This window comes from Littorina saxatilis, linkage group LG10 (genome assembly GCF_037325665.1).
Source record: "Littorina saxatilis isolate snail1 linkage group LG10, US_GU_Lsax_2.0, whole genome shotgun sequence".
Lineage (NCBI taxonomy): Eukaryota > Metazoa > Mollusca > Gastropoda > Littorinimorpha > Littorinidae > Littorina > Littorina saxatilis.
The window spans coordinates 21,357,304-21,371,534 of NC_090254.1; the positions used below are offsets into that span (position 1 = coordinate 21,357,304).

Here is a 14,231-nt window from a genome sequence, read left to right on the forward strand (position 1 = left end):
CAGACTCTCCTCGGTGTCCGAACACCCTCGTGTGTACACGCAAGCACAAGACCAAGTGCGCACGAAAAAGATCCTGTAATCCATGTCAGAGTTCGGTGGGTTATAGAAACACGAAAATACCCAGCATGCTTCCCCCGAAAGCGGCGTATGGCTGCCTAAATGGCGGGGTAAAAACGCCGGTCATACACGTAAAAGCCGTGGGAGTTTCAGCCCATGAACGAACAAACAAACAAAAACAAACTACAGGGAGTGGACTGGGGTAGAAGTGACAAAGACTCAGGGAGTCCGGGGTTCGGGAGGGGGTTCTTGAAGTTGAGAAATGTCTATACTGTTTGGAAAAAAACGTACACATCCCAACCCTTTGATTATTCTTCCTTTACGTTGAAATGTTTGCTGACGAGCGCAGTGGCGTGTTGGTAAGACGTCGGCCTCCTAATCGGGAGGTCGTGAGTTCGAATCCCGGTCGCTGCCGCCTGGTGGGTTAAGAGTGGAGATTTTTCCGATCTCCCAGGTCAACTTATGTGCAGACCTGCTTAGTGACTTAACCCCCTTCGTGTGTACACGCAAGCACAAGACCAAGTGCGCACGGAAAAGATCCTGTAATCCATGTCAGAGTTCGGTGGGTTATGGAAACACGAAAATACCCAGCATGCCTACTCAACGAAAGCGGAGTGAAGCTGACTATGCTCTCAGAGTATAGTGTGGGGAACCCAAATGGGCAAACGAGCTCACACGTCACCAGACAATTCTGGAAGGCTGAAGAAGAAGAAGAAGAAATGTTTGCTGGTGAGATTGAGACCCGATGTGTTGATATTCAGTGAGGCCTGATGGGCACAGTGGAACCCCGGTCAGTCTCAAGATACCCCACCCTACCCCTCCACTGTCTTTAAGACTTTCCCCTTTGTCAGACCTTGTTTTCTAACTTTATATTCTCAGTAGAAAGTCGCTGCTGACTTTGAGTTGGTTTTCCCCCACAGCTTTGATGTTTGTTTATTTTTCCACAGCTTTGATGTTGTTTTTCAGTAAATCTATTTTTCCTGTTTAAGGTCATCCTTCTGCTTCACAAGGCAGTTTCAAACCTCGACCAGTGCAAGTTCCTTTCATCGCCGTACCCAGTAGACCCCCGGTGGCGCCGAAACTAGCGTCATCCAAAATCCCCACGGTGCGGTCCGCAGTGGCGTCCATGCTGGCAGGCACCAAGCCAGCCACAGACAGACCACAGCAACGACCAGCACCAGTGGTGCCAAAGATTCCCATGCCCAGGACACCCTTACTCGCCCCACCACCCTCTCCTCTACTTTCTTCTCCAAGAATTTATTGTCCCCCCGAAACCACCAAAACCAGTGTGGCAAAGAATGGTGTGGCAAAGGCGGCTGGTGTTGCAGTATCTGTCCCTGTGCTGTCGGCACCTGTGGTCCCACTGCCGAGAATGTCTTCGGCTGTGCCGGGCAGAGGAAGGGTTCAGGGTTCGGTTCCCAGGCCTGTGCTCCTCGCTCCACCTCCCCCTGTGATTGCAGTGCCTGCTTCAGGTTGAGAGAAAGTTGTAGTTTGTTGTTTGCATGCCTTAGTAACTATATAAACTCTGCAACAAAATTATTGCACCCATTTATGTACCCCGACTAAAACATTCATTCCCGTGTCATTTCATTCACACTGTCTATGCCATTTATAAAGCCCTCCACTTAGCTATTTGGCACTCTTTTCTGATCACAGATTTCTGTAATAGTAGTCACGTGACCGTCGCCGAAGTAAGGGTACGGCCTGAGAAAAACGTCAGGTACCAATTAAAAAACCGACAAAAAATCAGAATAGGCGCAACTTGGCAACATGTACTTACGAGAAGAATGCCAAATTAATTATCTATCCAGAACAGGTTGCTTTGTTTTGCTATCTTGCGTATCTCCTGTGTTATGTCATTTCTTCTGAGTCAGGTGTGGAGCGCATGAGCAGTAGAAACCGAGGTTTTTGTGTACGTGTCAATTTTGAGGGGTACCATGATAAAAAGCGCTGTATTTCAGCAATGACTGAATGTATTGATTCAATACTTTCACTTGAATCACTTAATTGTCCCAAGGGCAGTGGAACACCCGCTGGACTTTTTATTCTCGATCACGGGTTCAAATCCCGGCCGGGATGAAGACGGGCCAACTTTATGTCATGTCTATGTGACGTATATGTCCCAGCCAGTGTTGCCGCTGTGGCAAGTACAAGAACTTTATCATTCTCCCGGAATTGCAGGTGGCTAGTTACACCTAAATATACACACTTGCTTCCACTGGGAGGAAGTGCCCGGATTTTTCCAGGAGGGTGATCATAAAGTAATGAGAAAACAATGTGTTTCAGTGAGTCAGCTCCCTCGCCCGATGAAGCCCTCGGGTAAAGAGCCCTCACCACCTTGCAGCAAGATCAGTGCTGCACGGCGACCCCAACCCGTCCCAGCCATCGCCTCTGCTTCCAGTGCAGGAGATGCTCCCATGACGACCGGTACAGGTGAAGAAAGAGCTTGCTTTAGCTTTCAATTAAAATGCGCTAGGTTCGAGGTAACATCTGTCACACCTGCTATTTTAGTTTAAAAACACAGTCCCGGCTTCTCGTGTCAATGATTTGGCTATGAGGCTTTTACATGGGATCTTACCGCCATCCCTCTACTTGAGCACATACCAAAAATCCACAGCCTCATTGCTTTGATGGGATTTTCTTTATGAATTAATTTGTTATAAGTCATAAGTACGACATGTGTTCCATGGTACACGTACAGTGGTACCTGTTAACACGGGTCCCTCCGATGAGTGGACACCTCCCAACCGTGAAAGGACGCCTTCTGTTTCTCATTGTCGTCAACATAATTAGAAAATACTTCTGTCACCTCTTTTCTTGGTCTCGAGAGTTGTCTCACATCACTGCGGGTAAGCAAACTATAAGTGATGACTGGAATAAAGTGGTAAGGACGAAATTGTGGCAATAATATCTCACCGAACATATAAACAATTGTTATAAACCACCTTATAACCAGTGTATGTGGGTCGTATTGCCGCTAAACCAGGGGGAAATTGAGATTTGCTTTCAAGAATTGCCATAGTTTTTGCCTGCATTTGCTGCGGGTTGTTCGGGGTACTGCAATAATGTGTCATGCCTCATCTGTTGTATGATGGTTTTCAGGCAAATCTAACTCGCCAGTCAACAAAGACGCCGATGATGTTAATGCTGCGTTGCAAGATGAAGAAATGGAGTGTGAGATGGAACTCAGAGGTAGTACTCTGTGTGTGTGTGTGTGTGTGTGTGTGTGTGTGTGTGTGTGTGTGTGCGTGTTTAGAAGGAATGGAAGGTGTGCATGTCACAGTATTGGTATTAAAGTATGCAATGCTTGAGTGTGATTCTTTGTGCATTTCTGTGATGGTCATAAACAACCATGACTCCACATTGTGAAGGGAAAAACAGAAATGTTACAAGAAAATATGTCCCTCGTATTAAAAAATTTCAATTTAGCACTTTTTTGTAGCAGTATAGATACAGAAGCAACCCCCTCTAGCACCCCCCACCCCCCTCTCCAAAAGCAAAAAAACAACAACAAAAACCAAACAGAAACAACACAACAAAAACAACAACAACGTTCACAACAACAACAACAACAACAACAACACCATACATCTTTGTGCTTCTCTCAAGGATCACAGCAAAGCGTCTCTTCAGATGAGATCTCCACGCTGTCCCAAGGGTATTCGTCTCAGGGTCAAGGCAGCAACCCTTACAGCCCTTTCAACATGCAGAAACACGTGGATAGGATCATGGAGCTCCAGCAGGAGGAGGACGATTTCAATCCTTTCGTGCAGCCCAATAAACACACCGGTCCTTTCAGACACCCTCAGTTCTGCACTGGACGTGTAAGTGGTGGGGGAGGGGAGAGAGAGAGAGAGAGAGGGAGAGAGAGAGAGAGAGAAAGAGAGAGGGAGAAACACGTGGATAGGATCATGGAGCTCCAGCAGGACGAGGACGATTTCAATCCTTTCGTGCAGCCCAATAAACACACCGGTCCTTTCAGACACCCTCAGTTCTGCACTGGACGTGTAAGTGGTGGGGGAGGAGTTGGGTGGTTGGGTGGGTGGGGGGGGGGGGGGGGGGGAGGAGAGAGAGGGAGAGAGAGAGAGAGAGAAAGAGAGAGGGAGAAACACGTGGATAGGATCATGGAGCTCCAGCAGGAGGAGGACGATTTCAATCCTTTCGTGCAGCCCAATAAACACACCGGTCCTTTCAGACACCCTCAGTTCTGCACTGGACGTGTAAGTGGTGGGGGAAGAGAGAGAGAGAGAGAGAGAGAGAGGGAGAGGGAGAGGGAGAGAGAAAGAGAGAGGGAGAAACACGTGGATAGGATCATGGAGCTCCAGCAGGAGGAGGACGATTTCAATCCTTTCGTGCAGCCCAATAAACACACCGGTCCTTTCAGACACCCTCAGTTCTGCACTGGACGTGTAAGTGGTGGGGGAGGGGAGAGAGAGAGAGAGAGAGGGAGAGAGAGAGAGAGGGAGAAAGAGAGAGAGAAAGAGAGAGGGAGAAACACGTGGATAGGATCATGGAGCTCCAGCAGGAGGAGGACGATTTCAATCCTTTTGTGCAGCCCAATAAACACACCGGTCCTTTCAGACACCCTCAGTTCTGCGCTGGACGTGTAAGTGGTGGGGGAGGAGTTGGGTGGGTGGGGGGGGGGGGGAGGGAAGAGAGAGAGAGAGAGAGAGTGAGAGAGAGAGAGCGAGAGAGAGAGAGAGGGAGAGAGAGCGAGAGGAAGAGAGAGAGAGAGAGGGAGAGAGGAAGAGAGAGAGAGAGGGAGAGAGAGAGCGAGCGAGAGAGAGAGAGAGAGAGAGAGACTGTATTTCCTCTTGACTCTAACTTCAATTTTGGCAAATCCAGATTCACTACAGTGGTTTCCCTACACAAAAAAAGACCTCCACACAAAAAGAGAAAAATTGAGGTCTAAAAATTGGGTGAGTTTTGAAATGGGGGTAAATTTACAAAGGTTATAAACAAAAAGTCTGAGAAAACTGTCTTAACTCTTACCAGTTCGGGGGTTTTAGGGCATATTTTACAGTGCTGTTGGTGCCTACTTGCCGAGTGGCTATCTGGGGTCATATTCTAAATGAAATATAGAAAGTTATATATCAAATGAAAGGAAAATGAATAAGCTTTTCATATTTGCAAAGAGAATTGTGCTACATGTATCTTTAAAGGTAAAAATTTGTATGGGGGTCACCGGGTGACAACATGATTTTTGTTGAAATTTGTACGTTCATTTTTTGGAACACGTGTTCAGTTTATTTTAGATATGCTGCTCACTAGTCTGTTTTGGCATTCATTTTACATAACATAGCAAAGTTTTATTGAGTTTTGCTGATAAACAAAAAAGTTATTGTCACCTGAATACCCCCACCCAAACTAAGGCACACAAAAAAAAAAATGTTTACGGTATCCCGACCGACCCTATTTTTTCCCGCGACCCTAGACTGTTTTTTGGTATTTGGGAGAGAAATATTTTTTTTAAAAATTTAAAATAAATTTGGGGGGGCAAAATAAATTAAAAATATGGATTTAAAAAAAAAAGAAAAAAGTCTTTTTATTTGGCAAAATAACTTAAAAATATGTTTTTTGGGGGAAAACAAAAACAAAAACAAAAAACAAAAAAAGTCCCGACCTACCGACCCTATTTTATTGGCATATATACTTTTTTTTGTTTGTTGCCTAATAATGCATTCCTATAACTCAACTTATAACAAAAACCCAGCTTGTTTTTGTCATAAAGTGTGTCTAACATGAGTTTATCCACTGTCCGACCCATCCAATGTAAAATAACACTTTTTTTTTTCGATAATTAGTCAGTGGAAAACTACAGGGGAGGGGCGGGGCATCGTAAGCTTGCTTACGATGGGTAAGGGAGCGAACTGGTAAGAGTTAAAAGGGAGGGAGTCTTAAAAGGGGGTTCAACTGCTAGTCTTTCGGATGAGACGAAAAACCAAAGTCCCTTCGTGTACACTACATTGGGGTGTGCACGTTAAAGATCCCACGATTGACAAAAGGGTCTTTCCTGGCAAAGTTGTATAGGCATAGATAAAAATGTCCACCAAAATACCCATGTGACTTGGAATAATAGGCCGTGAATAGTAGGATATGCGCCGAAATGGCTGCAATCTGCTGGCCGATGTGAATGCGTGATGTATTGTGTAAAAAAAATTCCATCTCACACGGCATAAATAAATCCCTGCGCCTTGAATATGTGCGCGATATAAATTGCATAAAATAAAAAATAACAAAATTAAAAAAATAAATCCCTGCGCTTAGAACTGTACCCATGGAATACGCGCGATATAAGCCTCATATTGATTGATTGATTGATACTGTATCATGGTGGTAAATTTACAGAGGTTATGAACAGAGAGTCCCTCTGAGAAAACAAGGTCTTAAAAAGGGGGATTCCACTGTATCTTTTTGTGTGTAAAACTATATTTCTCGGGTTGAATGTTGTGCAGGATAATACCACAGCTGAGAAGACGACCACCATGAGCGCTGGGCCTTCCAGCAGTTCTGTCTTCAACATGGGTTTTATGGCACCACCAGGTAAGCTGTATTTTTTCTTTCTTTTTTTTCTTTTTTTTCTTTATATATATAAAGATAAGTTTACAAATATACATTGGCACGTATTTACAATAAACATAGATTTAACATACGATATTTACAATAAACATACATTTAACATACAATATGGGTGAAGGTTTGCGAACAGGTAAGGGGTGTAAGAGAGAGAGAGAGAGAGAGAGAGAGAGAGAGAGAGAGAGAGAGAGAGAGAGAGAGAGATGGTGGTGGTGGTCTGAGTAATTATTGTTATTGAGTACAGGTTCAATTAAAACAAAACGGGCTTGTGGACATAGAAGTCTTTTAAACTGGACACGTGTAATAGGAGACAAGCTGGTTTTAACATGACAGCACTTTTTGACTCATCTGAGCAATCAAGAGTTGATAATGAGCAGTGTTCGACTGGCTGGCCACAGATGAAAACAAGTACATGTACCAGTAAACTTTGACTTTTTCTCGAATGTTTAAAGCTTGAACATTTACACATTTCTGGGGTTAGATAACCTCCAAATATGACGCAGGTGAATGTGGTTGAACATCGTCAAATTTCCAGGTCAGAGAGGAGTCATATTGGGGTAAAAATTAAATTATTATTTCTGATTTTTGACTCACATGCGAAGCAAAAGTGAGTCTATGTACTCACCCGAGTCGTCCGTCCGTCCGGAAAACTTTAACGTTGGATATTTCTTGGACACTATTAAGTCTATCAACACCTGATGTGGCCTGATGGTGTATGGTTACAAGATCTCAAAAACCATGTGCGGCAACTTGACCTCACTTCAAGTTCAAGGTCACAGGGGCCGTAATTGTTGTCTTAAAAACGACCATTTTTCACATTTTCGCATTTTTTCTGAAGTTATCGAGAATGGCAACCTTAGCTATGTATGCTATACAGGGCAATGTAAGCCCTATCTTTGGACACCAGTTTGGTTGACCTTGCTTCAAGGTCAAGGTCGCAAGGGTCCTTTAAAGTTGGATTGTATACATATTTTGAAGTGACCTTGACCCTGAACTATGGAAGATAACTGTTTCAAACTTAAAAATTATGTGGGGCACATGTTATGCTTTCATCATGAGACACATTTGGTCACATATGATCAAGGTCAAGGTCACTTTGACCCTTATGAAATGTGACCAAAATAAGGTAGTGAACCACTAAAAGTGACCATATCTCAGCTCATGGTAGAAAGAGCCAATAAGCACCATTGTACTTCCTATGTCTTGAATTAACAGCTTTGTGTTGCATGACCTTGGATGACCTGTCACATGTATTTTGGTAGGAAAAATGTGTAAAGCAGTTCTTAGTGTATGATGTCATTGCTAGGTTTAGTTATTTGACCTTGACCCTGAAGGTCAAGGTCATGTCAAGGTCAAGCATGTGAGTCGTATGGGCTTTGCCCTTCTTGTTGTTGTTGAAGCTAGAGCTTTCAAATTGTACACACTTGCAGCGTTTGGTGCAATCCATAGCAATAAGAGTAAGACCCTGGTATGACACCAGAATGAATCCTAGTTTCTAATAATTAAGTGGCTAGCCTTTCACAGGAGCAGATCGAAGTCAGTAGAGGGCTGGCAACCTTCCCATCATACACAAGCTTTTAATGTCTTTCTGCCAGAAGAAAACAAAATACCACCATTTCAGATTTCGTGTTTCCCCCCACAGTAACACCAACACAACCGATGACACCACTTTTCAACAAACCAGCATCACCAAGCACGCCAGCACACATCATCAAAGCCACCTCACCCGGCAGGGAGGAGCGTGGAGGTTCTTTCTTCAGTTTTGAGTCCATGGACACGGGTGAAACCACTGGTGGGCTCAGTCTTTTGTCCATGTTTGGAGACACCACCAAAGAGCCTGAACCAGAGCCTCCATTTTCTTTCAGCTTCGGTAGTGGTAGTTCCAAGGAAAGCGCCAAAGATTCTGGATTTTCATTCTCGTTTGGTGGTGGTGAGGAAGGTGGAGAAGGAACATCTGGGTCCATCTTTAGTCTGTTTTGAGTTTGATTTCTTTAGCTGTATTTTGTTCTCTTTTTTTTTTCTTTCACCCTTTCACATTGAAAGTTTAGCTTTGTGATTATTAATTTGTTAGTTTTTTTCTTCTGTTTTTCAGTTTGATTTCATTACCTGTATTTTGTTCTCTATAAACAAAATTCTCAGCTCACCCTTTCACATTGAAAGTTTAGCATTGTGATCATTCATTTGTTCGGTTTTTTTTGGGAAATGTTTTTGTTTATTCAAGTTCTCGTACCGCTGTTCGGGGAAAATGCCAAAGATTCTGGATTTTTTTCCTCATTTGGTGGTTGTGGGAAAGGTTGAGAAGATACATCTGTTTCGAGTTTGATTTCATTAGCTGTATTATTTGTCTACATTTTTTTTTTCTCACCCTTTCACATTGGAAGTTTACCATTGCGATTATTAATTTGGTAGTTGTTTTTTTAACAGGTTGTTGTTTCTTTTCTTCAGTTCATGTAAGATTGTTTCTGCAACATAACTGTCAGAATTACACATACAGTAGTAATATTGGAAGTTGACTTGTCATGCTCATTTTTCTGTTTCTCCTATTGTGGACATAAGGTAGAAAAAAGAAGTGTCCAAATGTGAATCAGTTCTATTAATGTCCAGAATAGGCACAGTGGAATAATGTTCTTGCACTCTTTACTGAGAAGACATTTAAAGGTACATAAATGATCATACATAACGACACAGATCCGTCCAAAAGCTTGTATGTGATATGAGCATCCTTTGACTGAACACACACCAAAAATCTGTTTTGTATGTGGAGGGGGAATTTTTTGTTGAATTAATTGTGTAACTTGCACCTGTATAAACCAAATTCATTCATAACAAAATTCCTACTCTGTACAGGAAGCAGGCAGGCTGTTGGTATTTGGTTTGTTTCAAAGTGAAAATATGACTGAGACACATCTGTGATGGTGTGCCTGATAAATTACATGGGATTTAAGAAAGGTACACCTTAATGTATTTCTCTACTTTGAAGATTAGATGTTTTGAACCTATTCATGTTATAAAAAGTTACCTGAACAGTTGCGAGTTCTACACACCATAGCTTTGTTATTTCACTAAAACATTTTAACACACTAAAACTCTCATTCAAGCATTCAAAAACACACATCCATGTATGTCGGCAATAGTTTTATTGGCAAGTTAATTAACAAAAGTTGTTTGCCAGCAAACAAAATCATGACAAAAGTCAGCATGTTGTTATTTCTTCACATATTCACATGGAGTGTCAATGCATGCAGACAACCAAAGAAAGTACACTTCATCACATCCACCTCCAGGCAGTCCTTCATTGAGCTTCAAGTCGACTTCGTGAAGACTTCGCGAGTCTTTTTACAGAAAACTCGGTGCTAAAGCTGCTCCGAGCGGCCAGCTTTGCGTAGTCGACTTCACCCAATTAGAGACAGGCTTAAAGATACTTTCCTTCCTGTGTAGAACAGTCAGTAGAGATACTTTCCTTCCTGTGTAGAACAGTCAGTAGAGATCTTTCTGCCTCGTCTTTTACATGAGCTAAGGACTCGTACGTTCCATTTGTGACATACCAGGAACCCACATACTAGCTGCTTTCCGAGCAGAATGAGAATATTTTTTGTTGAATTACATCTAATCTTATAAGTGACACTGTCACAGATGTCAATCTCCAAAATTGATTCAGTAAAATGCCACACTGCACTGGAAGCAGCCATGCAGGCTGATAATTTTCTGTACATGTCCAAGGGGAAGTACGTTGTTTATCTCATGCAAAAGATTAGACAGATCTGCGGTGGTTCCTACCATCATTTACATGGGAAGGAAGATACCTTTGACTTGCCACTAACCCACAATGAATTTCAGTCCCCTCCTCTCACAACTACTGTGAGCGGATGTTTTAGTAACTGGAGGGAAGTGAAGGACAGAGGGAGGAGGGTAGAGGGAGGAAGGAAGAGTTTTTTTCTTTGGATGCTGCAACACCTCGGCTGTAACTAATGTGAACAATACGTACACAGATATTAGTGTGAGCAGAAACAAAACGAACCACAGGGAAAGTGTGAGCTTTGACTAGACCTAATCTTAGCGTCATTGGTTTACTTGGTTCAAACTTCTGACCACAAGAGTCTCCCTATACTACCAGTCATAAGAAACTAAGGCAGATGCCTTTGAATGCAGATCTTTGTGATGTTGCCATTTGTCGTAACGTCATTGATGGACAAGAAAAGTGAACAAAACTGACTAATTAGGATACAAATTTCTTTTTGGTTTCCAATGACATGTAAAACTTGTGTTCCGTTAAAGCTGTTCTGATTTTTTGACGATTTTAACGCGGGAACCCAATATTTTTGTGAAATTGGTTTTCGGGGGTGTCCGTGTTATAGGTTCCACTGTGCCGACCCTACCTTATGCAAAATCAATCTGTTTGCTGAATATGGTAGGGGAATAGATGGCCATTGTAGTATATAATTGATTTTACAATTAAGAGTCTCTCATCACAAAGATCTACAGACGAACGTATCTGCCTCAGTTTTTCATGAAGGGTAGTTATTATATAGAACAGAATCTCTGAACTGATACCGAGGCAAAAAAAAAGAAAAAGAGAAGGTGAAAACCAAGAAAAGAAAAAGAAAAGAAATGAGAGAGAGGGGGAGAAAACTTAATTCATATTTTATATCCTCAAAAGATTCTATTCAAAATGATTTAAACAGAAATGTCAAGGGGTTAGCTACAGCAAAATGAAATGAAGGCTTATTTGTAAATCTCATTGCATATACATGTTGAACGCATTCCTGTCATCAACCGTTTGTGACACAAGCATATTGTAAAGATGACAAGAGGCAGCATTCATGTAATCATAATGCCTCACTTAACAGATATTTTTCTTCTGCAATTAAATTGACTATGGAAGGCATCCTCATCTTAACAGCTCCCATACACGATAACAACCTAAGAGACACACGGTGTCAATATTTTGATCTTTAGATTCCTTCATGTTCCCTGCAAAGTACAGTGGTACCTGTAATGAAAGAACACCCTTGGGACCAGCCAAAAATGTCGCTATATAGCAGACGACCTGTTATACCAGGTTGGCTTTGGTAAAGATAATAGACAAACGGACAGGTGATATCTTCTTCTTCTTCTTCTTCTGCGTTCGTGGGCTGAAACTCCCACGTACACTCGTGTTTTTTGCACGAGTGGAATTTTACGTGTATGACCGTTTTTTACCCCGCCATTTAGGCAGCCATACGCCGTTTTCGGAGGAAGCATGCTGGGTATTTTCGTGTTTCTATAACCCACCGAACTCTGACATGGATTACAGGATCTTTTTCGTGCGCACTTGGTCTTGTGCTTGCGTGTACACACGGGGGTGTTCAGACACCGAGGAGAGTCTGCACACAAAGTTGACTCTGAGAAATAAATCTCTCGCCAAACGTGGGGACGAACTCACGCTGACAGCGGCCAACTGGATACAAATCCAACGCGCTACCGACTGAGCTACATCCCCGCCAGGTGATATCATATGGCAGGTGTTCTCTCATTAGAGGTGATATCATATGGCAGGTGTTCTCTCATTAGAGGTGATATCATATGGCAGGTGTTCTCTCATTAGAGGTGATATCATATGGCAGGTGTTCTCTCATTAGAGGTGATATCATATGGCAGGTGTTCTCTCATTAGAGGTGATATCATATGGCAGGTGTTCTCTCATTAGAGGTGGTATCATATGGCAGGTGTTCTCTCATTAGAGGTGATATCATATGGCAGGTGTTCTCTCATTAGAGGTGATATCATATGGCAGGTGTTCTCTCATTAGAGGTGATATCATATGGCAGGTGTTCTCTCATTAGAGGTGATATCATATGGCAGGTGTTCTCTCATTAGAGGGGCCTCACATTGCAGGTACCACTGTATGTCATTATCTTTTTCACTCATTGAATGTTCCCCTCACACTGAATTCATAGTTGTGTTTTCCACTTGATTCAACTGTCCGTCAAGCACCATACAGTGTTCAAACGGCGATGAGCATTTGCCTTCACAACAAAGATCACATCAAGCAACATTCACAAGCTGACAACAATGATCACAAATAAAAAATTACATCAAAAATAATGTGTTGTTGGAAATAGGGGCTATAGAGATAGGGGCCTGGGGTTAAAAATATGCAGATGCAAGGCACAAAATGCATGATTCATCTAAAAGGGAAAATGTTTCACAGCGTTGAAACTGGAAAGCCAGCAGCAAAATATACATCAACTCTCAACTACTGTGAACTCTGTAAAGCTGAAGGCAGTGTGTGGAATGGAGTGCAAGACTGCAGTGAAACTCAGGTATGAATGCGTTAGTCAAATAATACTACTTACAACACTTCGCGATCACAATAATTGCTTGTATGACTAACCATAAACGATAGAGCACAATTATACAGCTGTATCAGTCCTAACTATACTCCTAGAGAAAAAAAGCCATTGAAGCACATTAAGTAAAATACATCTGTATGGGATTTCCAGTTGAGACAGCTTATAATCACAAGCATACACAAATGGTTTCCTATTATCAAGGGTAACATTTACATCTTTGATCTATTCAAGATGTAGATAATTACAAAACACAAAATGTACAATCAGGCTTTCTTACCCTAGACACCACTAAAATGTACAGCTTCTGACTATTGGAAATTATTACCAATAAAAAATTAAAAAATACAGACTTCCTTTTTTTAAGCTTTTCTCCACAGTATATTAATACATGCACAGCCATAAATATATGTACAGCAAAAGTGCTTTTGATTTCACAATTTTATTTTCTACAAGTAGCAAGATGAGTTTCAGAGGTGGTAATGAGAGAATTGAGAAATATATCATGTTCTTTGAGTTTAGAGGTGTACATTCAAAACAGATTCAGATGCATTTCTTCTTTGTGCTCAAAAACACAGTGTAAATTAAGAGCATTCACTCAGAACCTGGTAATTTTTCATACAATTTCTCAGGTGTCAGTTCTAGTTATCACTGTTTAAACATTTACCCCTTACTAATTTTTACACATGAAATCAATAGATTCACTAATGCAAATTACATATCAGGTGCTCGCTGGGGGTTCTTTCACACAGACTAGCAGTGATGCAGTTGGCAAATTCTAGATTCATCCAAATGAAACATAAAATAATACAAAGATCATCAGTAATCAATCCTAATTATTACTCACATGCAAGACTGGAAAATACAACTACTGCATGCATGGTACAAATTCTACAATGATGCGTCAAAAACAGAAGTCGTAAAATGATTTTCATTCCTTGACCTTCGTAAGCGAGAATTCAATGACTAAATGTTTTCATTGCTAGAGTTTTCAGCATTTGTGTTTAGAACACTGGAAAGAAGAAGGCAATCGCAAATAATCCTCATCTACCACAACAGAAAATAAAAAGGTTTGTAACATCTAATACAGAATAATGAGAGACACATCATCTTTTTGACACACAGAAATCATAAATGTGCCAATTACAACATAAAAAAGTTGAATTTCTTCATTCATCCAAATGTTTTCCGTCTTCAGTCATAACAATGTAATGTAACACTGGTCCTTTTTTATATCACAACTAAAATAGTGACAATATCACAATCTCA

At 41.6% G+C, this 14,231-nt stretch overlaps 2 protein-coding genes across 2 annotated transcripts; both read left to right on the forward strand.

Moving 5' to 3' along the window:
- Positions 1 to 1,058: 1,058 nt before the first annotated feature.
- On the forward strand, positions 1,059 to 4,470 carry LOC138979054 (cleavage and polyadenylation specificity factor subunit 6-like). The gene is made up of 5 exons (XM_070351864.1): positions 1,059 to 1,529; positions 2,344 to 2,490; positions 3,160 to 3,249; positions 3,667 to 4,095; positions 4,442 to 4,470. Exons 1-5 carry the CDS (start codon positions 1,184 to 1,186, stop codon positions 4,468 to 4,470), a joined length of 1,041 nt encoding a protein of 346 aa, XP_070207965.1. The 5' UTR covers positions 1,059 to 1,183.
- Positions 4,471 to 4,567: 97 nt separating this feature from the next.
- Positions 4,568 to 8,642, forward strand: LOC138979055 (uncharacterized). The gene is made up of 3 exons (XM_070351865.1): positions 4,568 to 4,663; positions 6,513 to 6,600; positions 8,276 to 8,642. Exons 1-3 carry the CDS (start codon positions 4,568 to 4,570, stop codon positions 8,611 to 8,613), a joined length of 522 nt encoding a protein of 173 aa, XP_070207966.1. The 3' UTR covers positions 8,614 to 8,642.
- The last annotated feature ends 5,589 nt before the right edge of the window (positions 8,643 to 14,231 follow it).

What these genes read in the sequence shown, in the direction of transcription:
- LOC138979054 (XM_070351864.1), top strand. Translation starts at nt 1,184, where the DNA reads ATGCTGGCAGGCACCAAGCCAGCCACAGACAGACCACAGCAACGACCA. An exon ending in GATTGCAGTGCCTGCTTCAG is followed by an intron (nt 1,530 to 2,343) that starts GTTGAGAGAAAG and finishes AATGTGTTTCAG; the next exon opens with TGAGTCAGCTCCCTCGCCCG. An exon ending in GGGAGGAGTTGGGTGGTTGG is followed by an intron (nt 4,096 to 4,441) that starts GTGGGTGGGGGG and finishes CGGTCCTTTCAG; the next exon opens with ACACCCTCAGTTCTGCACTG.
- LOC138979055 (XM_070351865.1), top strand. Translation starts at nt 4,568, where the DNA reads ATGGAGCTCCAGCAGGAGGAGGACGATTTCAATCCTTTTGTGCAGCCC. An exon ending in CTCAGTTCTGCGCTGGACGT is followed by an intron (nt 4,664 to 6,512) that starts GTAAGTGGTGGG and finishes AATGTTGTGCAG; the next exon opens with GATAATACCACAGCTGAGAA. An exon ending in GGGTTTTATGGCACCACCAG is followed by an intron (nt 6,601 to 8,275) that starts GTAAGCTGTATT and finishes TTCCCCCCACAG; the next exon opens with TAACACCAACACAACCGATG.